The sequence below is a fragment of the Panthera onca genome, chromosome X (assembly GCF_046562875.1).
Source record: "Panthera onca isolate mPanOnc1 chromosome X, mPanOnc1 haplotype 2, whole genome shotgun sequence".
Lineage (NCBI taxonomy): Eukaryota > Metazoa > Chordata > Mammalia > Carnivora > Felidae > Panthera > Panthera onca.
In genome coordinates this window covers 117,846,110-117,873,108 of record NC_138357.1, presented here as the reverse complement: position 1 = coordinate 117,873,108, position 26,999 = coordinate 117,846,110, and the positions used below count along the sequence as shown (strand labels likewise).

At 47.2% G+C, this 26,999-nt stretch overlaps 1 protein-coding gene across 4 annotated transcripts in view; it reads right to left on the bottom strand.

The window, feature by feature from the left end:
- The window catches only part of PIR (pirin), a 96,221-nt gene that overhangs the window by 57,578 nt on the left and 11,644 nt on the right, over window positions 1–26,999 (bottom strand). For all 4 annotated transcript variants that reach the window (XM_081793650.1, XM_081793649.1, XM_081793651.1 and 1 more), the window contains exons 4-5: window positions 14,004–14,087; window positions 10,569–10,775 (exon numbers count right to left, since the gene is read on the bottom strand). In XM_081793650.1, the coding sequence (XP_081649776.1) occupies window positions 10,569–10,775; window positions 14,004–14,087 (291 nt within the window). The remainder of the gene's footprint in view (window positions 1–10,568; window positions 10,776–14,003; window positions 14,088–26,999) is intronic.

The window sequence follows — 26,999 nt, the reverse complement described above, 5'->3', positions numbered from 1 at the left end:
CTTTGAATCAGGATCTGATGTCAGGGAAAATCGACCGGCCAAGCTTCAAGAGCTCCTCAGAGACACTCAAAGTCCCCAAGGCACACAAAGACATAAGTGGGTACGGACCCCTGACAAGCAGAGCTGCCACAGCTCAGCATGGACACTACCGAAAAAGGAATCTGGCCGGGAGGACTCAACTGGCAGAACCTCTAATAGGTGGTGGTGATGGGGTGGTGCGAGGCAGGCGGGTTTATGAGAAAGCACTCTAGTGGAGAGGACGGAAAGGCACAAAAATCAATGCTAAAGGAACTGGGATGGAGTGGAAAAGATGTCAGGGTCTTTATCTTCCTCCTTTTCATAGCCCAGCTCTCCTTCTCTTGTGGATTCCTTCTTGTCATCAAAGAAGAGTGGGTGGGGAAGGGAAGGGAAGCCAGCATTGTTCTCAGAGACTAGGGATGAGAGGGAAACTGACCATAGGTGGTTGTCTGAAGGTGGTGGGAAAGAAGAGTCTTGTGGTCTGGACTTCAAAATTATTTCCTCCAGAAGGACGCATTTAAACTTCTCCAATTGCTACCTACGGTTGGACTGATAAAGAAAAATTTTGGTCATCGTGCTTTCCTTCCATAATGTTAAAAATGAGGGGCGCCTGGGTGGCTCAGTTGGTTAGGCGGCCGACTTCAGCTCAGGTTATGATCTCGCAGTCTCTGGGCTCGAGCCCCGTGTCGGGCTCTGTGCTGGCAGCTCGGAGCCTGGAGCCTGCTTCTGATTCTGTGTCTCCCTCTCTCTCTGCCCCTCCCCTGCTTGCTCTCTCTTTCTCAAATAATAAACATTAAAGAAAAAAAATTTTTTAAAAATGACCCACCTCTATGGAAGCAAAGAGAACCAGGGGGCTTTAAAATTTCATAAGACAGAGGCAAATTACCATTATTTTATTCTTCCATGAACCTGGACGAGCTGGATCTGAACCAGTTCATGTCATGTTCCAAATGGAACAGCTCTATTCTCAACATGGAGGACTCCCATAATGATACAAAAGCATTGCACCTTTGGAATTTTGTACTATTTTAATTTTGCTCACTCAGAGGGAGAAAAAAGGCAGAGAAGACAGAAGAGCAGTTATTCCAGGTGAAACACTATTGGCGTATTCAAGACAGTTCTAAAGACAAAAGAAAATGAAATTGAGCGGCGCCCGGGTGTCTCAGTCAGTTGAGCGTCCGGCTCTTGGTTTCAGTTCAGATCCTGATCTCACAGTTCATGAGATTAAGCCCCACGTCAGGCTCTGTGCTGACAGCATGGAGCCTGCTTAGGATTCTCTCTCCCCCTCTCTCTCTGCCCCTCCCCACTAGCGCTCACTCTCTCTCAATGTAAACATTTTTAAAAAAAGAAAAGGAAATTGAAAAGTTAAAAAGATCTTTGTCCTATCAGCTGGCTCCTTGAGACACGGGCCTGCTTCTCCTGAACCTTCTGATTGTGTTGAGCCTCCTCTCTATTCTGCCTTCCGCTAAAGCCACCATGTTCACAAGCCTGGTGACTCACCACACAGTATACCAGTGTTAGCAGTTGACGTGCCTGTCCCTTCCTTTGACCGTGCCCTTCCAGCTCCCTGATTCCTTTCCTCTTTTCCCCTCATACCTTCACAGTGTCTTGCATGCGGTTGGCCTCAATACCTATTTGCTGAGCTCAACCAAACTATAAAAGCATAGATACCTTTCTGGGAAATCCTTCCAATTCTCCATGGCCAGTATGGAAGTCCCTCCAGGAAAGGGAGGATCAGAATGCTTCCTCATCTCATTTTACTGAGCCAAAGGAAAACCAAACAGCCCAAGGGCACGCAAGGGAGGATAAAAAGGATCCCCCTGTGGTTTTAAGACCACAACATGCTCTTCCTTTAATAGAGTAAACCCTATCAATGCTTTAGAGCCCACGTGAGTTGAAATTTAAAAATTCTTGTCTGAGAGGACTTACACCTAGCCACAGGAGCAGAATTCTTAAAGCTTCAAGTAATCAAAATTACATCTGACACCATATTTTCTCATCACGTTTTAGCCTGAGTTTGGTCAAGCTGTTTATAAGCTACGTGATCCTAAGCATCTGTGCTTCGGTCGAAATAAACAACTGTGTTTGCAGCTCGCAGCAGCATGGCTTTATAGACACCAATAGCAGTCTTTAAAATACTGCCGTTTACCTCATTTATATCCACAAGAGCTTATCTTCCAATGCAACGTCCAAGAGCCTCCGAAGCTACCTGAAGCAGTCCTGTAGCTTTCACTCTGGTTAGAGAAACATATGTCATGTGTTCCTGGGGAAAGACTTCTTACATCCTAAAAGTGCAAGCCTTGACAGTCGACCGAGTGATTACAATGAGCTATAAAGTGTCCACTCACTTTTATTGAAGGCGACGCCTTGGTTTTTTATGGCTTTCATTATACTCTTATTCTAAATTTCCTTGCTAATCTGTACTCCTGATTACCAAGGCCAACAATGTAAGAATGGCACGGGATGTAACATCTGGTTTAAAAACACACCTATCCATTCTTCACGTATTGCCAGAAAAGGGCTTGTTACCACCACTGGAATGTGCTTCCTAGGTCCGCAAGGACATCGTGAAGGAATAATAACATCTGGCACCCTTTGTGCACACCAAGAATGCTATTTCTGGGGTGAGTGGACCGCCCTGGGCAAGAGCAACCTTTCGTACAGCTGATTTGAGCAAATCCTGACCACTGTTTATTTGAACATTCCTCACTACAAATGAAGTGCCTGTCTTTGAAGTTGCTGGATGCATTTCTTTGGTGTCCTCCTCGTTACTAAACAAGACCAACAGACCGAATTGTGCCTATTCTCAACACTGAATCAGAACCAAGTTTTGTTCTTGTGTGTGGAATGATGCAGATCATCTGCTCGGGCTACATGGTCCTTGTGGGGCAGCCGCTCCTACAGAACGAACTGCCTTGTGAAATTCGACAGGACAGCAGACTGCACGCAGCGCTCCACCCTACCTTATCCTCAAACCACGCTACCGACAACCCTGGGAGAGAGGGATACCGGAACACATACAGCCAACATCAGCCATAGGCAAAATCCAGGAGTAGACAGACTTGGTCTTGGATTTCCCTCCAGCCCAGTACCCTGCACCATTTCCTTCTGCCCCGTCACAACCCCACCAGGATCTGGTCGTCCATGCATCCTGACATCAGGATCCCCAAAGAGTTATTGCACTCCTACCATCCATGCCTTTAATACCGGCCATTCTAGGACATGACCTCTGTCGCCCTCTCTTTTCTTTCTTTCCCTCGCTTTATGCACACAAGCAAAATCAATTGTCCCTCCTCCAACTGCCATGGAAGTTTTGCACACTGCTGGTTTAGCCTCTCACGTACCACATTATACTGTCGACGTGTGTCAGTTTCCCTCCCCAGTTAGACCGTGACCTTATTTGAGAACGGCGGACATTCCTCATTCACATGGTATCTCCAGGGCACTGCACGATGGGCACACAGCTGGTGCCTAACGACTAAATGAACAGAGCTCACAGACAAATGGGACACATGGATTAAATAACTGTCAGTCTCCAAATCCCCTGGGATTGAAGGTAGATGGTTGTGTAGATCTAGGGCAGCTGAGAAGGCTTCACTGAAGAGAGGGGACATAGGCTGGACCTTGGCGAACAGCAGCAAGGAGGCAGAGGTGGTGAAATCCTCAAGTTCACGTTTCTACAGGACTGTACTTCACCATATCCTTTCCCCGCAAATGGTGTTTCCCTCATGCTATGTCAAAGGAGACCAGAAGGCTGCCTTATGCTGGTATTTCGTTTCCTCTCTCCCTATACCCATCCACTATTTATTTAAGGTCTCAAAAGGGAAATTCAGCCATGATTCATTTGGGTGATTGTGGTTTTCTTAGGTGGAACTTTAATTTAGCCTCCCTTATAGCATCTAATTAAACGTGGACAATAATAGAAAAAATAAAATAATCAGTGGAAAAACTAGAGACCTTTATCAGAAAGGAACATAAAATTACATGATGAAAAGCTTCAGATTCCTAAAATGGTCAAATCATATTAGATTTCCAGAAACTGCTTCATAGACATAATGGCCATCCATTTTTTTTTTACATGTCCACTTAGTGTTCAATGTAATGTTGAACATTACAGTACTTTTCTTAGCTCTTTCTCTTATATCTATCCCTATTTTTTTCTTACAGTGAGAACCTTGACTCCTCAAAATATTATCAAGTTAACTCATTTGTTTTATTTCAATATACGCAAAAAATTTTAAATTATAATGGCAACACTAACAATAAACTATGGAGTCAAGTTTAAAAACTTTGTGCCTTTTTTTTGTCTTTAGAAAGTACATTCCACTAAAAATGTATCAGAGACCTATGGTTAAAAGCCCTTAAAGTAAATACTTTCTCTGTGTGGTTATGTTGCTGGTATCTTTACACAAATTTTAAGGTCTTCATCTGTTTCTGTTCGGTTTTGATTTTAAGATGTGGGTTTTGTTTTCCTTTTCTGGTTTGACTGGTTATTTTAAATGTGTAATCATATACAGCTTTCAAAACTGAAAAGAAAAAGACGTATGGAGAGAAGGGTCAGGTCCGTCCTTACCCCCCAGCCCCATCCCAAAAGGAACGGTTTTTAAGTATCCAGTTTTCAAGCCGATCACAGAGCGCTCTGACTTATAGATCAAATGAGTGAACAGAGAAGGCTTCGGAAGGGACGATTCCTTTCTGGGCAAGTGTCTTTTCCGTCTGCTCACTCTCTGGGGCAGCTAAAGCCTGTTCTCTCGCGTTCCCTTCGTCAGAAACACACCATGCCATGCACCACCTCTGCGATCAGGAGAATATTCGTCATTCTTTTTCCATCTGTGCCCATGAACCTGGTGGAATACTTCAAAGGCAAAAAAAGAAAAAGAAAAAGAAAAAGAAAAAGAAAAAGAAAAAGAAAAGAAAAGAAAAAAGTGGGCCTGTGCCACCTGTTTCCATGATTTAATAGTGTTTTAAATGCTACTTTGAGAAGCCGTTCTGAGCTGAGGAAGGAAGGAGAGGCCAGCTCTCCCCACATCACAAAGTGAACCGAAGCAAACTCAGAAGAGAAGAGGGGCAGGGGGAGTGGAGACCTGGGGGAGGGGGGTCAACCATAAAGTCAGCAGGATCCATTGAAATGTGCCAGATGTAATCAGAGAGTTCAAATTATCCCTGAAATAGAGAAATAGGTACAACGAAAAAATGTTCTAAGTTTACTATCCAGTATTATGATTGCCCAAAACCCACACCTGTTTGGATGTGCTATCACAGTACTTCCCTGAAAGCCACGTAAACTACACACACACACATACATACATACACACACACACACACACACACACACACACACTTTTTTAATCAAACTAAGGTAGAAGGGATACTAACAAAATTGTATACTGGTGATGAAGTATTTCAAATGACATTAGGCCCTTAAAGTTTCCCAGATGAAAACCAAAGCTGGCAAATGTGGTGGGCGGCTCTCTCTAGCTCTGGTGTCGGAAGAAGTGTGTGTGTGTGCATCAGTGGCTGGGTACACAGCCTAAAAACCCCCATCGGCTCTCTGCATTGGAGGTAAGAATCAGACTTGGTTATAAGTCATATGCCAAGCCACAACCAACACAGGCTGATTAGTGGGCAGGTTGCTCTTTTGTGGAGAGACTTGCCCAAGGGACACGGGATCTTCCAATGCCTGCCGGGGCAAAACTAAAGCCAAAAAGGGGGGCAGATATCACAACAGGGTTACAGTGAAATCTGGGAAGTATGTCTCCCTACTAGAGATTAAGCCGCACCTTGAAAACCCACAGGAAAGATGCTAAAGCAAGAAGACACGTGCCTGTGGACCCCTAAGCCTCCACACCTCTGCTCATCATTGTTGTCACTGCTCAAATTTAAGAGACCTGCAGGGAACAATGTTGGTCTTGCAAAACAGCCTAGTATTCATATTTAAAGAAAAAACATATACTTTTTTCTTTCCCTACTTCCTAATCCCTCAGTTTAAAAATACAATTTAGCTATTTTTACTGTTGTCTCAACTTTTTAGTTAGCTCATATTAAGTTTATTGCAATCATTCTTAATCCCTAATTTTCCACCTTCTTACTACTTCACCCATTTCTCATATTCCAGCATTCATTTACATTCTAATGATTTCACTTACGCACCCAGAAAATGTTTATTGTCTCGTATGTATCAGGCAGCATGTCAGGTGTTGGGGCACAGTGGTAAGATCTCAGCAAATTACAGGACATGCTCGGTCAACCCTTTTTGGAAAGTGAATTTTGAAAATTTTGCTCAACGTCCAACACATGCATATACAATCTGTCCATCAAAAGGAAGATCCTTGGGGCACCTGGGTGGTTCAGTCGATTAAGCATCCGACACTGGTTCAGATCATGATCTCACAGTTCCTGGGTTCGAGCCCAGAGTAGGTAGGGCTCTGTGCTGACAGCTCAGAACGTAGAGCCTGCTTCTGATTCTATGTCTCCCTCTCTCTCTGCCCCTCCCCTGCTTGTGCAATGTCTCTAAAATAAATAAACTTAAAAATATTTTTTAAATAAAAAAGAAGATCCTTTCTGTCATGTCTGTAGGCCACATGAACACAGTACAAAGCTTTGGCAAGTAAGAGCCGTAACCACTTAGAGCTTATTCTGCACCGGGTATTGTTCTAAGTTCTTGACATATATTAACCGATTTAATCCTCTCAAGCCATTTTACAGTTGAGAACACTTGGGCCCAGCAAGCCTAAGTGACGTTTCTAAAGTTATGCAGTAATGGAGCTGGCCTTGACCACAGGCAGTCTGGCTCCTGACTGCCATTTTTCTGACCCCAGTGAGGCTGAGGCCTCCTTAAGGTCTGCTTTCCACACAATGGAATTTACAACAGCAGGAGGCAAGTAGAGGCATTTGTGGCAGAAATTATATTCCAATAAACACGGCTCATGGCTCATCCTGATAAGGATGGAATGGGCTTTGGAGAATTTCATACGGTCATGAAAATAAACATGTGATTTTGACCTTCCAGAAGTGATAAACTATTCAAAGTATCCCATTTTTATCTTTTCCTCATTTCTTCAGCCTTCACTTTAGATGGTGATGTCCTGGCAGAATTTGGCTCAAAACTGGCAGTGGCCTCCCAACCCTAAGTGCAGAGACACATACAACCTGGGAATAGGGACACGTCTACCTTTCAAACTAAAAAAAAAAAAAAAAAAAAAAAAAAAAGAGAGTTGCGCTGCTTGCAAAAGCTTATAGCATCCTGCACAAAACTCCCTCACCTTTTTCATGGGTGTCACAACCCAAGTCCATAAAGGTTAAGTAAGGTTTGCCAAAAGCCACAGAGCTGAACCTTAGTATCTTCTCTAGGCACATAATCAACCTGTTCTTCGTGATGAGTCAACTCCTGCGTCTTGGGCCCACAGTCATTACAGGTATTACAAACGGTGGTCCCTAGACCACAGCATTGGCATCATCTGGGAGCTGGTTCACAATGAAGACTCGGGCCTCACCCACACCTGCTGAATCAGGTGATCCATATGAATAAAGCTGGAAAGGGGCTGGGACGGTCACTAATTCCGTTTTCTAGATATCGTAGTTACAGGAGAGGAGCTGTTGTTGACTAGAAACACATCAATCTCTTGAAAGGTATTTTCCCAGCCTCACCTTGTAACTGAGCTTAAAATTATCTTCCCGATGCAAAACAATCTGCAGTTTGATTTAAGGTACGTGTAGGCTTTTTAAGGCTCAGTCTTTCCTTGGTGAGCCGATATTAAGGCTGCAGATGTACAAAACTATGTTTCTTAGGAGACCCAAAAAGAAATGGCCAATAGTCCCACCATCTTTACAATGACTCATGGTGGTATCTTTTCTTCAGAGCGGGCTGATGGTCTTTCCCGAATCCCAGCAAGCCTCTTTAGCACAGACAGCAAACATAAATCTCAGCCCAGCTCCTGCCCCAGTTAACATGAAGTAATCAAATAGTAACAGCTACCGCTTACATGGTGCTTACGATGTGTCTGGTGCTGTCATGATAGATTAAATAGATCAAAAGCTCACTGAATCTTCACAGCAACCCTATGTTACGGAGGAGTACAGCGACGCAGAGAGGTTAAGCAGCTTGCCCAAAGCCACACAGCTAATTCATGGTGCTGATTCGAATTCAGGCTGTCTCCAGAGGCCATGCTGGTGACCAGAGCACCACGCTGCCTCTCAAGATTCAAATTAATGCTGCCCAAGGTTCCAAGAGTCCCTTATTAAGACGCTCTCATGATAAAGACTGATCTTTTACTTAGGAGAATGTAGTTCACTTCCGAGACCTTACTCGACAAAACGGAAAAGAGGGAGGCCGGCAGCGCTACGAAGACGCGATTTTACAGAGCTAAAACACTACCTCTGGTCTCTCATTCTTGGTGGTGATTGCAAGACCAGGCGGTCTGCTGCACGGAAGTACTTTAAAACGTCCTTCTGCCTGTGATTGGAACCGGCTCCAACATTAAAACTGCATCGTGTTTGCCATAAATGAGAAGCAGTTGTGAACTCTAAGGATTCGTGATATTGCCGGCTTTGCTTATCTATTAAATCTGTGGTCTAATTTCTCTTTTTTAGCTGCAGACAGCTCTTTTTCTAAATGAAATCTTAAGGACGATTCCAATATACGTGACCGCACAAGACCTTGTGCTTTGGCGAGAGTGAAGAGGGAAAATGATCTCGACCTCCACCCTCCACCTCGGCGTCCCCTGAAGGCGTGTCCCTAGAACTCTAGAGTCCCGGACACGCAGAATGAAAACTGCCACAGGCATCAGAAGGAGCCGCTTAGCATGTGCCCTAATCCAGCTCTCCTTAGGCCTCCCCGCCTGACCCCACACACGACGACGTCGTTCGCCTTCTACCGGGAAGACTGCACAGCATCTGAATTCTGCTGTGGAGCTGAAGGGAAGAAAAGTCTTGACGCACATTTGAACAGGGCACTGTCCAGCGTTCGGCAAAACAGAAATGGGTCACAGAAACACAAGGAAGGGTCACATTTCCAACCACAAAGTAAGCCACAGGCGTGCTAGGGGTATAAACAGTCAGATATATATATGCTCAATGGAGAGCAAATTTTGATTTTTGTTCTTCGGTTACTTCTGTCTGCCCTGGAAACACAAATCAAAGTGACGCAACCGACAATCCTGACCAACCTGTTCACCACAACACGGATCCCCGAGTGGCTGGCTAGTCACCACTGCCGAGCCATTATCCTTGTGGGCGCATATAAACAAAACTGAAATGTAGGTAAGGTAGTATTTAAGGTAGTTTTAAGCGCTGACCGCCCACAGGGAGAATGGCAAAGTGGTTCCCAATATGGTGGCATTTGTGGAACCAGATGTCAGAACCTTCAGATCCCCCAGGAACCCTGTGAACCATTTCCAGCCGCTCCCGGGCCCAAACTCAATGGCCATTAAGTAATGCCTTTGAGTAAGAGAACATGAAAGCCCAGCTCCCTTGCCCAGGGTGGGTCAGGACAACTTGGAGGAAGACTGAACCTTCCAGAGTCCCTGTCCTCTTTGGGACTTTGCCTGACTCTTGCTTGGCTCCCTTCCCCGTCCTGGTTCCTTCTTCTGTTCTCCTAGGGACACTTCGTTTATAATCACTTGCACATGAATTCCCATCTCAGGGTCTGCCTCTGGGAAACGCCACCTAAGAGACCACACCACCCAGCTCCCTATCCAGCTGGCCGTCACCGTGAATCACGTGGCCTCCCCAGTGGTGGCTCTGGCGTGCAGTTAATTAACACAGTATCTGCCACACCCTTTTCCTACCACAAGTGTGTCCAGAATCTTTAGCCTAAATTGATCTTATTTGATTGAAGGGGTGGGGCCCTAAACCTAAATATTATACAGTCTCAGTTGAGAAGAAGGTATAGGGCATGGCACGTTTGGGTTAAATAAATGTTACATTAAAAAAAAACAAAACCTTCCCATGATGCAGTAGTGTGTTTCCCTCACGAAGCTGGGCATAAGTGCTTTAAATAAATCTGTGGAGAGTGGAGTTTGTCAAAGGTCACAGACTTGCAGTACCGAGGAGCTATAAAACCCTACTAGAGGTGAAAGGCGAAAACTCGCACATGTGTTAAGATAGACCTTGAAAGCTTTTTATAAAGAAAAAAATGTAATTTTTTGAGAGAGCACAAGAAGGGGTGGGGCTGGGGGGGTGGTGGGGGACAGAGGATCTGAAGCGGGCTCTGTACTGACAGCCGCAAGCCTGATGCGGGGCTCAAACTCACCAACCTCAAGATCATGACCTGAACCGAAGTCGGATGCTCAACCGGGCACCCCCAAAGTTGCTTTCTGACCAGATTTTTTCCATGAGCTTACTTTCTTGTAATTTTCCTCACTCTGTGGGTTTGCACGTGGCAAAAAACGTGTGGGTTCCCTTGGGTTGCACTTATTCTGACACCTGTGAAGCAAGCCCACCCTGTGGGATGTGAACCGTGATCAACCCAGGGGGATGCGGTGACCCGGATGGGGCCGGCCTCCCGTCACCGCACACCCGAGCTTCCACAGACACGTGACAGCGCGGCTCACCTTTATTCCCAGGGCTTCTCCAGAAATGACAGCAACTGTCACGCCATCCTTACTGGGTTTAGGGATTTCTTTGCTTTTCAGTTCCTGGTACTGAGGCTCCACCATCTTCTCCGAGCTTCTCAAATTAACCCACAGCTGTAGGCCGTGGGCTGGCTCCTCCGAGCAAGGCATCTCCGCGTGCAGAATGCCCCGGCCCGCGGTCATCCACTGCAAAGGGGAGACCCACGAGAAGGAAATGTCACCCGGCCTCTAAGGAGCCTGCAGGGGGGGCAGTTAGGTCATGGGGACGACGCAAGGCACCTTACAGGTGCTGCTTTCGGAGTCCCTGGGCGTCGTGAGGAGTAACCAGGCGACAGTGACCATTGCTGAAGCCTTTTCCGGGATTCCAAAAGCTTCCCAACCTTCCTCACTTAAATTCAAAGCGTCGGCTCTGAAATTCACACAAATGGAAGAATCTTCTCTTTGGGATCCCCGAGTCTTCGACTGAGCTCTGGGATGGGGAGGAGCTGCAGGCACAGGGCCCGCCGGGGTGCACTCTGGGTAGACACACCTTAAGTGAAAAACAAGACCCCATCGGGCTGCGGGAGAGGCCAAGCGGCGCTGCGGTTACGGCGGAGGCCCCGGCCGGTCCGACACGGAGCGCCGGCACTGGGGGAGCCTGCACAATCGTCCCAAACCCAGAAGAGGCAAGCGGGCTTTGCTGTCCCCACGCCGGCAGACCGTGAGGGGGCCACCCTCCCTCCGAGGGAGAACCCCCCGGGGAGAGGCGCTCCCTGCGGCAGAGGGCAGTGCCTGGCACGGGCTGCAGCTGGGAGCCGTCACGCCAGTACTCGCGGCAGCGGGAGGCCACTCGCGTGGGCCCGCCGCCGCGTGCGTGGGGGCCGACGGCTGTGTGGGGGGGCGAGGGGGCCTGCCGCGACGCGCGGAGGCTCCCGGCATGCGCTGCGCCGCGGCAGGTGGCTCACGGCTGCCCGCTCGGTTCCGGTCAGGGAGCCCTCGCGGCGTGGAGAGACGCCCGTCGCCTCCGCTGTCGTGCAGTCTTCGAGCGTTTGTCCGTTTCTTTACTGAGAGCACGTCAGGGGCCAACCCGAGACGCCAACCTGGGCATCTGGGGATGAAGGGATGGAACGTGGCCGACAGGTTTCCTGTCTTAGCTTGCGTCCGGCCACAGAAATCCTGACAAAAGGCCTTAAGGCCAAGTATTTATTGGGGGGGGGGGGGGGGTTGCTGCAGGAAGCACAGGTGACGTGGGAAACAGCGAGCTAGGCAGGAGAGAAGGGTGTGAATGAGCAGGGGACATCTGTGGGCACCTGGGGCTCGGCCCCACCGCGAGTGGGGCAGACGGGTGCACATAGGGGTAGGGGAGGCGAGCCGTCTACCCCCCAACTCCCGACCCTCTTGGACAACAGTTCCTCGGGGGGTGTTTAATCCCCAGCACGCCCGGCTGCCGAGAAAGCCCTCAGGCAGAGCAGCGGCACGGGAGACGGGCAGCCACGCACACTCATGGGGACTGTTGCCACCTGGCCTCAGGCGGGCCAGACGGCGAGGACGCAGGCCGCCGACAGCGTCTTCCAGACGCCCACGGTGGGGGACAGAACTCCATACACAATCAAATAATCGCCGGCATATGCTTGCACTTGGGGCGCTGGGGGGCACGGCAGGTGTGTGTGAGAGCACGTGGAATGACCTGCCTGTTCCAGGCAGCTCGCCCGAGGGTGCAAGCTTCAGGCCGAGACCCGGACAGGGAGTGAGAAGTGACCAGGGTTAGGGGGAGAGGGAGGTATTCCACACAAGGGGAACCGCACGCGGAAAGGCTCTGAGGCAAGAAGGAGCAGGATCAGCCCCAACCTGCAAGCAGGCCGGGACACATCTAGATTGATTTCCATCTTCCATTTGAGAAGACCGATTAAACTTAGCCCAGGGGTCTGCAGACTACAGCGCAGGGGCCAAACCCAGCGGGCCACTTGGTTCTGTACGTTCAGTTTTCCTGGCGCACAGACGTGCCTGCTCAAGGACGTGCTGCCTGTCTGCTTTTGTGCCGTGAAGGCAGAGTTGAGCTGCCACACGTCGGGCACTATGACCACAAAGCCTAAAACATCGCCACCTGGTCATCAGAGAAAGCAGCTGCTGCCCCCACCCCGCCGCTAAGGCAGTGAGGGAGATCTCCGTGCCCTTCCGTGCCGCACGGCTTCCATCTGACGGCAGCCGGTGCTGGTCCTCAGGGATGTGTCTTCCTGTTTGCTTTCCTGTTTCGTTTATAGCTCAGCTCTCCATATTTTCGATCTACTTTTTGTACCTTCTTCATCCTTTTTTAGGCACAACCTAGTTTGGCAGCAACTTTCTTAATATGGCCCACCTATCGGATTTGGAGGGGGGGAGAACAGATTTCCCTCTTTCTTTTTTATTTATTTTGAGAGAGCGCAAGAGAGCGAGCACAGGCACATGCAGAGGAGGGGCAGAGAGAGAATTCCGAGCAGGCTCCACGCTGTCAGCACAGAGCCCAGTGTGGGCTCGATCTCACGAACCATGAGATCATGACCTGAGCTGAAATCAAGAGTCAGACACTTAACTGACTGAGCCACCGAGGCACCCCCAGATTCCTCTTTTCAACCTCACCATTTACTAGCTCTGATGCCATGGGCATCTTTTTTTTTAACATCAGTAAATCCCCACTCTCTCATTTTAAAAATGAGGTAAAAAGAATACTTACCTTAGGGAGATTATGTGTATGAAACTGCTTTCAATTTCATGTTCATGAAACACCACGATGCAAATATCTGCAGTTATCACTCCACGAGATATGTAAATAACCCCAGAAAGTTCCTGACACAGAGTTCAGACTTACAAACCCAGCAAAGAACACCCAAGCATTCCCTGGAGATTGAAACGTGTCTCAAACAAGCCCAGGATGGCGGCAAGGTTTGGGTCATCGTCTTAAGTGACACCACCGACCCCTGCGAACAAGTTGGCAGATAAACAGTGCAATGTTGCAAATGCAGCAGAAAGGTCTAGAAAGATGACAACTGAAACTGGTATGCCGACTTTGGCAATGGGGACATCATGCATGACCACTGTCTGAACGGCTTCGGCAGGGGTCTGGGTGCAGGTTGTGAGGCCAGCACTGATTTCAGTGAGTGAAGGATAAAATGGATGAGGAGGTTAAGATAATCATTCTTGATTATGCTTTGGAGAAACTTAAGAGAAGGACTAGTTGGGAGCTAAAAAGTGATTGAGGGGGTTCAAGGAAAGCTTGAGAGAAGAATACAAGACACCTGTGCAGGTTTCTAGGCTAAGTGGAAGGATCCACAGAAAGGAAGAGGTCAAAAATACACAAGAGACGGGGAGGAAAGCATGAATGTACTAGAAGTGGGTGAGACGAAGCATGTACACCCACAGATGATTAAACCACCAGCAGTTCCATGTCCTTGGCCATACCTGCAGGTCTCCTGGGTTCATCTGACCAACATGTCCACAGAAGTCTTCATGGGCCATGCTGCCCCCTTCCAGGAGGTAAGATACCTTTGAGAAAACAAGCAGAAGAAAAAGTAGGTGTTTGGCCAGCTGTGAAGAACTGTTCACTTTTTCCACAGAAAATGTGGTGAGGAAAGTGTGAGGAGCAACGAAGACAGTAGGGCAAGCTGAGGGAACGAATCTCAGTGAAAGAAAGGGCCGTGCTAGCCCATACGACGCCTTTGAGAGAGGGGGAGGGAGGGAGGAAGGGAGAGAGAATCCCGAGCAGGCTCCACACTGTCGGTGCAGAGCCCGACACCAGGCTCGATCTCACGGTTTGTGAGATCACGGCCTGAGCCGAAATCAAGAGTTGGACGCTTAACTGACCGAGCCACCCAGGTGCCCCAAATTCATATACGTTAAAGTCAACTTTGCTAGGGGCATGTCCATGCTAAGAACGGAAAGAAATTCTGTATTGTTCAACAGAGTAGCCATTAGCCACTAGCCACGTGTGGCCGTTGAAATTTAAATCAATTAAAGTGAACGAAAATTAAAAATTCATGGGCCGCCTGGGTGGCTCAGTCGGTTGAGTGTCAGACCTCAGCTCAGGTCACGATCTCACAGTTCGTGAGTTCGAGCCCCGTGTCGGGCTCTGTGCTGACAGCTCGGGGCCTACAGCCTGCTTCCGATTCTGTGTCTCCCTCTCGCTCTGCTCCTTCCCTGCTCACACACTGTTTCTCTCTCAAAAATAAATACAGATGAAACAAAAATTAAAAAAAAAAATTCAGCTCCTCAGTTGTACTAGCCACACTTCAAGGCCAAATCCCTGCCTCTCCCCTTCGTTTTTGGTAATCAGCCTGCCCACAGAAAGCAAGTGCCTCTGGGAGGGGCCAGCCCCCATGGCAGTGGCCTTCAGGGGTCCAGCACAGCCAGTGAGATCTGAATAAAGTCTGCCTAAGTTTTGCATACAGTATTTGGAAGCCCAGCTGCATGTAGAGAGAAGCCACACTCTCCAATATCAGCTATCTCGGAAACAAAGTGTTTTTCGTGCGTCTGCCACCTTTCTCTTTCATCTTCTCAAATGGCTCAGAATTCATGCTGGGAAAACAGGCCATCATTTATTAAGCCTCCTCATACCCCAAACTAAGGGCAATTAAAGACCCGATACTGTGAAGCTGTTGAAATCTTATAGTGTAGCCTTACAATAAACCCCCTTCTTCTGGAACCAGCTTCATTGGACGCCACTTCCTGAAACTAAAGACTTATCGGGCACTCAACGACAATAGAAATCAGGGCTGGTTGACATGAGGACTCTCCACATGTCATCCTGCCGAGCGATGACAATGAGGTACACTGCGTACAGAATGGCCTCGGCAGGTGACAGGCAGATGGCTACAGAAATTGGAGGTTCTAGGTTGTGATGGTCAACGTGACTGGGCTAAGAGACGCCCAGATACATAGTAAAATATCACTTCTGGGTGCATCTGTGAAGGTGTTTCTGGAAGAGATTAGCATGGGAATCGGTAGCCCGAGTGAGGAACATTGCCGTCCCCAGTGTAGGTGGGCGTCATCCAATTTGCTGGGGGCCCAAAGAGAACAAAAGAAGGGTGAATTCTTCCTCTCTCTTCTTCAGCTGGAACATCCGTCTTCTGTCCTCAGACATCAGAGCTCCCGCTTCTTGGCCTTGGGACTCTGAGACTTCACGCCAGCAGCAACCCCTGTCCCATCTCCCATTCCCCTGTTCCCCGCCCCGGGCCCTGCCCCCAGTTCTCAGACTTGGGCCTCAGACTAAATTATACTACCAGCTTTCCTAGCTCTCCAGTTTGCAGAGGGCAGATTATGAGACTTCTCCACCTGCATAACCGCGTGAGCCAGCTCCTATAATAAACCCCCTCTTGTATATCTCTATACATCCTAGTGGTTTCTCTGGAGAACCCTGACTAGATTCCTACTCTCAAACCCCCACAGGGCAACTTGCTATACTACATGGCAACACTGCAACATTGGCACGGGACGAGAAGAGGCCCATCTGCATGGAGAATTTATATGATGACAGCAATTCCAAATCAGGGGAGCAGGGGCGCATTTTTCAATAAACAGTATTGGAACAAAGGACTGACCATATGAGAAAAGAGAGTAAGCCCCGCCCCCACATATGGAAACATGTTCCAAATGGACAAAGATTTAAATGTTAAAAATAGGCTTCTGAGATTTAAATCTAAGGAGACAACAAGAATACAAAATGTCAGCACAAACCTATCTTTGGAACGTTTATTATAATAGCAAAAAGACAGGAGAACATTCTGCAACTGTTAAAAAGTGATGGAGATGTCTATTCACCGACACAGAAAAATGAGATACTATTTAATCAAAACAAGCAGGTTACTGAACAGGAATTTTACTTAAAGGGGTCACATGCAATGATGAGTTTAAATGGGTTCATTTAAATAAAATCGTACCCCATCATGTTAGGACGCACCTGGAGATGCCCGGATGAACACACCAAAACATGGACAGAGGTCATCTCCAGATGGTGGAATTGCAAACACATTTTATTATCCCCTTCCCACTTTCCTGACAGTTTGGGTTTTCCACAGTGAGTCGTTTACTTTTTTATAATGGAAAACACTTTTTTATTTTACGAAAATATAAAGATATTACCACTGATCAGTGAACAAAAAGAAGTGATGTGCTTTATTCTGCAGAGAAGCTGGTGACTATTTGTTCCCTCTTTGGGCGAACCGGGGCTGGCCAAGAAGGCAGTGAGACAGAAGGGAAAACAGAGAATCGGAAGAATAGCGCCATCCTATGGAAGAGAACAATGTAGCTAGTTCTGACTTTCATATGTTACCCCGCAGAAAAGACCTGGGACTCCTATAGAGGCCAAAACAGGAATGAAGGACTTAGGACCTCATACAAAGCTTAAACATTAACAAAGGGAGGGGTGCCTGGGTGGCTTACTCAGTTAAGCGTCAGACTTCAGCTCAGGCCACGATCTCAGGTCATGAGTTTGAGAGCCCCACATGGGGCTCTCTGCTGTCACCGCGGAGCCTGCTTCAGATCCTCTGTCCTGTCCCTCTCTCTGCCCCTTCCCTGCCTGTGCTCGCGCTCGCTCTGTCTCTCTGAAAAATAAACTTAAAAAAAGCATTGATGAAGAGAAATAAAAAGCTTCCAAATCTCAAACCACCAAACTAGAAGAAACAGTGTCTAGAACTGCTTTCCTTTTCCTGTTATGCATACATTTTTAATTAAAATAACTGCATAACAAAGGCAATTCTCATTCTGTTTGGCCTCAAGCTCTGGGTTCTCAAAGGAGTCTCTTTCAAATCGTATTGTTTCCATCCCCAAAGATTTTTCAATTATACAAGCCTAGGGACTTTCAAGTTGTTAATCATCTAAAAATACGTCACGCAACTTTTTTTTTTTTCAACGTTTTTTATTTATTTTTGGGACAGAGAGAGACAGAGCATGAACAGGGGAGGGGCAGAGAGAGAGGGAGACACAGAATCGGAAACAGGCTCCAGGCTCCGAGCCATCAGCCCAGAGCCTGACGCGGGGCTCGAACTCACGGACCGCAAGATCGTGACCTGGCTGAAGTCGGACGCTTAACCGACTGCGCCACCCAGGCGCCCCGTCACGCAACTTTAAAAAGTAAATTGTAGTGAGCATGACTCATTTAAAGATGAAAATTTATGTGGACACCGAGAGGGGTGTGTGTGTGTGTGTTGCAAGTTTTATTTTAGAAAGTGATGCCAACATTGTTTCTCAAAGACTGAGAAGGTGGTTATCCCCACCCCCCACTTTACCCCATTCTCTGGTAATACAAAAGTAAACATCATTTCTCCCATTCTAAGTACTATAAAATCTGAATTAGAGAAGTCTGGTTAATGAGGCTTTACTGAGCCCATAATGCCTACCTTTTACTTCTTAAAGCAAAAAATCATACTTTTTGCCATCGGAAGGAAAGAAAAATCGGAAACCAAGGACCCTTTATTTATGATTATCTTTGATTTATTTCTTTGTCCTAAGTGCTGTAAATGCCACACTGAGATCTCAAGTTTAAACGAATTCCTGCGCGGGATTTTTCTAAACGCAAGCGGTGCTCTGAGAGTCGACACAATCCAGATGATTTTTTAGGACGTCACATAATCGCAAACACCTGGAGAACGGCCGTGGGTGGCTGACGGAATTGGGGGCGTTATGTTTAAACTCAAGAGTTGCGTGTGTCTAATTAAGAAATCTGTAATCCGAGACAGGTGTTTTCTGCAAGAGGGTCCATGCTGCCTGATCCGGCTCCGTCCTTTCCTCCTTCTTCGTCCTCCACTTTCCATGGGTCTTCACCGAGCACCTCTGCTTCCTCGTCGGTTCTTACCTCTTCGTGTGTTTGTATATTTGGAAGGAGAGAAACACAAAGCCAAAGCAGGAACGAAAGAAAAGTGGCACTTGCGATGTGAAATTGAAGCAAGGTGTACCTCCAGGAGCTATAAATTAATCCTGCAGAATCACAGCACAAGATACCATAAAGTTTGTTGTTTCTTTCTGGTATTTAAGGAGGAGGAGTGTGCTGACCTCATCCAATGTTTCTAGATGGAAGACTTTTTCTTTAAAGCAAAAAGTTGACATTATAGGTAAAACTATGTTTTCTTTTAATTTCCATGTGCCCCAAATGGTGGCTGTTTTTCTATTGGTAGCTGAGTAGGAAAAAGAGAAAAACAAAACACAAACATGAATTGAGGCCATGGCTGTTGCCAGAGGCCAGCAAGGAACGTATTGCATAACAGAAGCGGCTAGTGGGTCTTCAAGGATTCTTCAAGGATAGAAACGGTAATGTTTGAATCCATGCAGTTAAAGACTCAAGTTATTTTACAAAAATGTTTTAATTAGTTGCGTAAATCACTGAGAAATCTCAAATATCACCGCACTAAATACGCTCATCCAATCTCGACCCCACACAAACACCTTGGTGCCAGAAGGCAGCTTGAACAAAAAAGGAAAAGATAACCAACATGGTTTTTGGGTATTTGGCCAAATATTTTAAAGGCTCTCCTGGGGCCTGCCTTGCCATTTCCTGCCACAACCCTGCCTGGGGGCCAATGCTGGAGGGTGGGGGGAAAGGGGGTGCTCTGGCCCTGAAGGCGTGGCCCAGCCTCTGGGAACCACTCAGGCTCCCCCGAGGGAGTCTCGGGTTTGTCACTTACTAGGTGTGAAATGTGGGGCAAGTCCTTTAACTTCAGGAGGCCCGGTTTCCTCAAGTACAATGTGGGCAGAGGAGATGAGCTCACCCAGCGTGGTGAGTTCTCAACGAGGTAATGAGTGCAAAAGTGCCTGGCACATATCAAGTGTTCGGTAAGTTCTAGAACTGGCACTCCTGCCACACTTCCACGGGCAGAGGTCCCACTCGGGGGTCTTCCCTCTTGCTTCCTGGAATGTATTTCTCCCGATAGTCTCGTGGCTCGTTTCCTCACTTTGTTCAGGCCTCTGTTCAAACATCACTGCCTAAGAGGGGACACCCCCCACCAGCCCATCACATTGGTCGGTCTATTCTTTACCCTCTGCTCATTTGTTCCTTCTCCCTAGCTTCTTCCCAGAGGGACCCTACAATATAGAATTACTTAGTTGTTCATTGCCTTCCCTAAGAAAGGGTAACCTCCCTGCCATCTTGGCGGCAACAGACATGTGAGGTCTGACGGGAGTTGCAAAAACAGCCAGGACTGCCAGCTGCGAGGACTTCAGGCGAACTGGCCACCAAAGAAGAGGGTCTTTGTGCCGCTGTACGCAAAGATGACAACGGGCCTCGTGGTTCCTGGGTGAGGTGGAGAAGAGGTGGGGGGTGGGGCGGGGGACAGGCAGCCACAGGTTCCTGACAGGACATGCTCCCAGGGTCCTTCCTTGGTGTGGACGTGGGAGAGTTCCACCCAACAATGGCTAACTACAGCGAAAAGAACTGATTTAAAGGCAATTTTCCTTTTATATTTTTCTGTTGCTCCCATTCTCAAAAGTCTCCAAAATCCACTCATTTTCCTTTCCCTAGGAGTAAAATTTCTGACGCGCACATCCAGGTTCTTTAACAATCATTTCCTGAATCTAACTACTCAGGTGAGCTGAATCGCAGACTTCCTCAGAACCTTCCAGCTGCTTCTAGGACCCCAGGGCCAGGAATGCCCTTTCTCTTCAAACCCCACTCAGGATTCAACCTTTCGTGGAGTCTCTTCAGTCAAACTACCGCTGGCTCCTCGTGTAATCATCAGGCTAACACCACCTACATCTCTTAAAACTGTGGTCAAGCAGGGTGCCTGGGTGGCTCAGTTGGTTAAGTGTCCCACTTCCGCTCAGGTTACCATCTCATGGTTCGTGGGTTCGAGCCCGCATCGGGCTCTGTGCAGACAGCTCAGAGCCTGGAGCCTGCTTCGGATTCTGTGTCTCCCTCTCTCTCTGCCCCTCCCCCACTCACACTCTGTCTCTCTCTCACTCTCAAAAATAAATAAGCATTTAAAAAATTAAGAAGAAAAACTGTGGTCAAGGTGTTCACGTCGTTCGTTTTACTTCCTGTGTCATATTGAAGGGGCCTCCAGGGAATGGTTTGCCGACTTCTATGATCACCCAAATTTCCCACATGCAAAAGCCTAGTGTCTGCAGCCGGGGCGAAAGTGGGTAGTTGGAAGTATTGCTGCTTAAGAGTGCCCTCTGCTGATCCTAACGATGTGTGCACGCTTTGTCCTACCAGACCTCACCAGAACAGGGAGGGGGCTCTCTAACAGAGCCACTGAGAACCACGCATGTCTTCTAGCACGTGCATGGGGTCTCTGCTTCAGGACCGTGTGTCCCTGTGGCAGGCTGCCATCTAGACGTCAAGGGACCAGCTGTGTTGTGGTGTAGAGGGAAGTTTTTCTGCTCACACGGTCTCTAGTCGAAAGCTGTCAAGACAGACAGCTAACAATGAAGGTTTGGCGCTCACAGAACTCTTGCCAAGTTAGGCTTAAGGGATGTACCTCTTGGTTTACTATTTTGTTAAGATTTCATTACGTTGAATTTAATTAAGCAGCTGACATCTTTTGTTGGGTGCATTACTCTTATTCTGATTCAATTCATTGCAAGGATTTAACTTCTCAAATTTTTGGCTAACGTGTTCATTGTGCTTGAGGTTTTTGGGCCACAGGTTCTGGACTTCAAGAAGCAATAAAACATTTTATAATAAGGGGGTCTGATATAGGGATGTCATTTTTTATCTTTTGTCTTTTTAAAATTTTTTTTAATGTATATTTATTTTTGAGAGAGACACAGAGTGTGAGCAGGGGAGGGGCAGAGAGAGAGGGAGACACAGAATCCGAAGCAGGCTCCAGGCTCTGAGCTGTCAGCACAGAGCCCAACGTGGGGCTGGAACTCACAAACTGTGAGATCATGACCTGAGCCGAAGTCGGAAGCTTAACCGACTGAGCCACCCAGGCGCCCCTATGAGATCACGACCTGAGCTGAAGTCGGACGCTCAACCGACTGAGCCACCCAGGCGCCCCTATCTTTTGTCTTTTTAAATAAACTTTTCATTCGGGGGTAATTTTAAATCTCTTTTTTTTTTTTTTTGCTTTCATTGCAGCTTGCACAAGGGAAAATGTCATCAGAAACTCATAAACAGGAAGTTAGAAATCCTCCAGAAGGAACATACTTCCCTACCTTCAGGGAGCCACCACTCTAGCAGGGGAAACACTACTAAAACATGCAGGTAAGAGAAGTGAGTACTAAAAAGAAGTACAATTAGTCCCCAAGGAAACACAGAGGATTCATTCTGATGAGCAAGAATCCGAAGGAATGGGGGCATCACTCATGGAGGAGGCAGCCCCCCAATGGTTTTAAAATGTCTCATTACTGGGGGAAAGCTGGGGTGGGTGGGGCAAAAAGGTAGAGAAGGAGGAAAAGAATTTTGTGGGTTGTACTAAAAGGCCATGAGCAATGAAAGCAGGATTTTGTTAATTATCACATTATGACTAGATCATGAGTGGTCTTGTGGCTACAAGAAGTTAAATGATTGTCCTTAAACATGCAGGCAGTTAACCAACCTAATCCATTTCCTCATTGCACCGATGTTCAGAGAGAGAAGAGCATTACTTCGCCCTTACAGCTGGGAGATTCGGATCCCTGAACCACGAAAGCATTGGGCCCCACAGTAACAGAAAGACCGTGAGGTGTCCACAGCTGGAGACCTGTGTCACAGGGGGTGTCATGGTGGCATGGAAGACTGGACACATGTGGGCCCGGGATCAGATGGGCCTGCCCAATCCTGCCCTACATGGGCTGTGTGACCTTGATGGGTCACCGCTTCCCTGAGCCTCTGTTTCCTCGTCTGTAAAATGGGGGAGCTGACAATTCCCACTTTTCAGGATTGCTGTGAAGCTTACAAGTAATGTATAGAAGGCATGTGAAACTAGGGGCGCCTGGGTGGCTCAGTCGGTTAAGAAAGGCATGTGAAGGGGCGCCTGGGTGGCGCAGTCGGTTGAGCGTCCGACTTCAGCCAGGTCACGATCTCGCGGTCCGTGAGTTCGAGCCCCGCGTCAGGCTCTGGGCTGATGGCTCGGAGCCTGGAGCCTGTTTCCGATTCTGTGTCTCCCTCTCTCTCTGCCCCTCCCCCGTTCATGCTCTGTCTCTCTCTGTCCCAAAAATAAATAAAAAATGTTGAAAAAAAAAAATTAAAAAAAAAAAAAAAGAAAGGCATGTGAAACTTCTCATAAAACTGGTAGCCGATGCGGCATGGCAAATTTCCTTTGGGTTTAGTCCTATAGGGTCAGGCATTTCAATTTAAGAGTGTCTACTGTCTACTGAGGCAGAACTCTGAAGCAGCTTTGCTAATAGTGAAGATTTTTGCGAGAAGCTTTTTATCACGTCATGGCCTATGTTCACTTACTCTGGACTTAATTTTAGTCTCACTTAAAAAGCGTTATTTGGCGACATAAAAGGACATTTAATGACTGGTTTACACTCTTTATCACACCCCCTCCTCCAAGGAGGAGAATTCTAGGAATGTTCTCTGCCTATAATCGTCATAGGGTAGGAGTGGGACAGAGGGGGAAGTCTGCTGGGAATTTATTTGGAAAACTTTTGAAAAACAGTTAACTGCTACTTTCCTTCGTGTGACCTATGCTTCCTGACATGGACCCGGGTTGAATTCTCTGCTGCGGGGACCGTCCTCTGAGCTGCAGGACGCTCAGCTGCAACCCTGGCCTCTACTCACTAGATGGCACTAGCGCCCTCCAAATGGTATGATCAGAGAGGTCTCCAGAAATTGCCACACTGACCCCCTGTAGGCAAAGGCACCCCCAGATGAGAACCACTGGCAGAGACACTCTAAAATCCAGACTTTTTTTTTTTAACGTTTATTTATTTTTGAGACAGAGCGAGAGACAGAGTGCAAGAGGAGGAGGGGCAGACAGAGGGAGACAGAGAGTCCAAAGCAGGCTCCAGGCTCCAGGCTGTCAGCACAGAGCCCGACGCGGGGCTCGAACTCTCAAACTGAGAGGTCATGACCTGAGCTGAAGTCGGCCGCTCAACTGACTGAGCCAGCCAGGCGCCCCATTGAGATCATTTAGGCATACCCTAGAATCAAGGCATAAGTAAGAACACCCCAAATGCCCATCGACAGACAACTGGACAAACAAAATGTGGCGTATCCATATGACGGACAATTATTCAGCCATTAAAAGGAATGAAGTTCTGACATGTTACAACTTGGATGAGCCCTGAGAACTTTTGCTAAGTGAAAGGAACCAGACACAAAAGACCAACACAGGATTCCTTTTATATGAAATGTTCAGAATAGGCAAATCCCCAGAGACAGACAGTATGGTTGCCAGAGCCTGGGGGAAGAAGAAGATGGGGAGTGACTTTGAGTAAGTATGGGCTCTCTTTTGGGGTTGATGAAACTGTTCTGGAATCAGAGGTGACAGTTGCACAATATTGTGAAAATACTAGAAACCACCAGATATTTTTTAAAAACTTTGTGAATATGTATTTGTATCTGCCATTATGTGCTTGTTTTCTAAGCACCGTCTTTTGGACGGTGTGATGTGAATTCTGGAATTTTCTCTGCATCAATGTAGTATGTAGAAGTAATCACTCAGTAAAATAGCCCATCTTTCCCCACAGTACAACTGAAAATAAACCATTTTTTTTTTAAGAATAAAGGTATAGCCTTTGCTTTGTATACAAATCCTACACTCTGCCATAATAATTCTGTCACTTTCCAACTGTCGTGGAGATTATTCTATATTAGAACATATCAAGCTGTGGCATTCTTCTTAACAGCTGCGTAGTATCATTGTATGGATGCGTGTGTTTAAACCACTAGTTCTCTACTGGGGGTCATTTGGTAGCCCTTGTCCCCCAAAGCAGACGGTTGGCAATATCTGGAGACATTTTGTTGTCACCCCTGGCGGTAGGGGGGCGCTACTAGCATCTAGTGAGTAGAGGACAGGAGAGCTGCTTCACATCCTACAGTGCACAGGACCACCCCACCGGAAAGAATTCTCCTCCCAAAATGTTAATAATGCCCAGGTTGAGAGATTGGCTCAACTTTTAAAAAATGGAATAAACAGGGGCACCTGGGTGGCTCAGTCGGTTGGGCGTCCGACTTCAGCTCAGGTCATATCTCACAGTTCGTGATTTCGAGCCCCGCGTCGGGCTCTGTGCTGACAGCTCAGAGCCTGGAACCTGCTTCGGATTCTATGCCTCCCTCTCTCTCGGCCCCGTCCCCACTTGCGCTCTTTTTCCCTATCTCTCAAAAATAGATATTTTAAAAATTCTTTAAAAAAAATTTAAAAATGGAATAAACATTTGTATAATGAGCCTTTATTCTTACTTTGGTTTCTTTTTTTTTTTCCCCAGAAAAGTATTGAGATTTCTAGAAGTAGGTTAAATGGGTTAAAGGGGAAACGCCTTTTTCCTCTGAGGTACATGGGGCTCCCGTTGCTACGATGAAGGGGATATTTCCTCCATTCTATCTGGTTATTGCTTTCCTGCAGGAAAGTGGGTGATTTTTGCATATTTATTTTAAATTCAGCAAGTTACTAAGAAGTTTTGGTTGATACTCTTAGCACGGTGGTGCCAAAGGGGTCTTGGGGGTGAGGATGGCTTTCTATAATCTGTTGCGCCTCAACTGCAAACCATGCCAAACATACAAGCTACAACCTCCAAGCCTGCGCCATAAGCCCAGCTTTGGAAACGTCCTGTGCCCTCCCTCCTCCTCCAGTCTCACCACCGCCCAGAGCTGGATGCAGCCACTGTGGGGCTTGCTTTTGTTAGCACAGTCCCACAAAGAAATAATTTTTCCTCCTCCTCTCCAACAGCTGTAACTCATATTAGTAGCTTCGAAGTTTCCGGGGTGATATTAAATCATAATGGCGCTGGTAGACATTCTTGTCTTTTTGTTCCCTCAAATTAACAGGATTATGTCTAATATCTCAGTGTTAGATGCGACATGGGAAGTTCACCGAACAATAGTCTTCATGATACTGAGAAAGTATCCCTCTTTCCCAGTTTTCCTAGAGTATTTTTTTCTTTCCAAAATGGGTTTTGATTTTTTTATTTGTTTTGAGAGAGAAAGAGAGAGAGAGCACATGTGCGGAAGCAAGCAGGGGAGGGGCAGAGAGAAAGGGGGAGAGAGAGAATCCCAAGCAGGCTCCACACTGTCAGCACGGACAAAGCCCGACTCGGGGCTCGAACTCATGAATTGTGAGATCATGGCCTGAGCCAAGATTAAGAGTCGGAGGCTTAACCGACTGAGCCACCCAGGTGCCCCATGCATTTGATTTCGATCAGGCTTCCTTTTTACCCCCAGCTTTGATTCAACAATGGGATAGTGTGGTTTTGAGAGTACACAGCAAGGTAGGAAAAACAGGCTGTGTGGGAGACGGGGGTTTTTGATTCCAGCTGAGTTTTCAGTGTGAATCACCAGCACCCTTCCCTCCCTCTCCAGGATATGGTGCGGGCAGTGCATGCAAAGGCTGCTGGCCGCCGTCCAGGAAATAGGAGTGTGGCTTTTCTGATGGGCACACCCTTGGAAACAGGACGGGTTTGTTCTCCTGAACAAAGTCAGAGAACCTGCTGAGGCTTGTAGTGAAAAACCTGGGGGGGAAAAAACACTTCTAAGCCCAACTAAGAGCATAATAGACACCATCATCCTTAAATGTCCCTGACACATGATGATTTACTCCTAACTGTTCTTAAATGTAACCAAGCAGGAGTGACCGGGGACTTTCGGTGCTAAAACCAGGAAAGTCCCAAAGCTATAATTTAAACGATGATTTTGAAAGGCATACAACACGCTTCTTCTCAGAACAGGCGAAGAGAAGAGTTCATCAACAGCGTGCTGAACTTGAAGGGCTTCTTTTTCGAGCTCAACTCAACTTTGGCAGGGCACGGGTTCTTCAGTTGGTTCTGTTTCCCAGAAACCAGAGTTGCCCTAAGCAACTCAAGCTATTAGGCCTGACCAGAAATAGGTAAATACAAAAAGTTTCCACCCTTTACCACCCAGGCCTTTTGAAAACAATGCTCCCCAGAGGCCTAACTCCTGGCAGGAAACACTGAATGCATTTTCCCCTTCTTCTTGTGACCTCCAGCTGTACCTCCTTCTCCAGGGCATTCCTGCTCCCTCAATTCTCCGGCAAATTTTCCAAGGAAAATATACAGTTCTCTAAACCATTAAGTAGAAAACAACAACAAGCGCTATAAATGGGTCCTCGCTCTTTCCCATCTGGTAGAATTATAGTACTTCCGGTTTGGAAGATCATCTAGATCATCTTAATGTGCTCGCCAACCCCTCGGGGCTGTTGCTGAAATACACCGCTGCGTGGGTCCCACTTCAGGTGATCGGAATTTTCTAGGATAATATTCTCCACATTTCTTTGATCACGTATCGCTATTAGCTACAAAAAAAAAAAAATGTGAGCATGCACTCATAATGCATATATCTAATTAGGTTGTGTATTCCCGGGATAG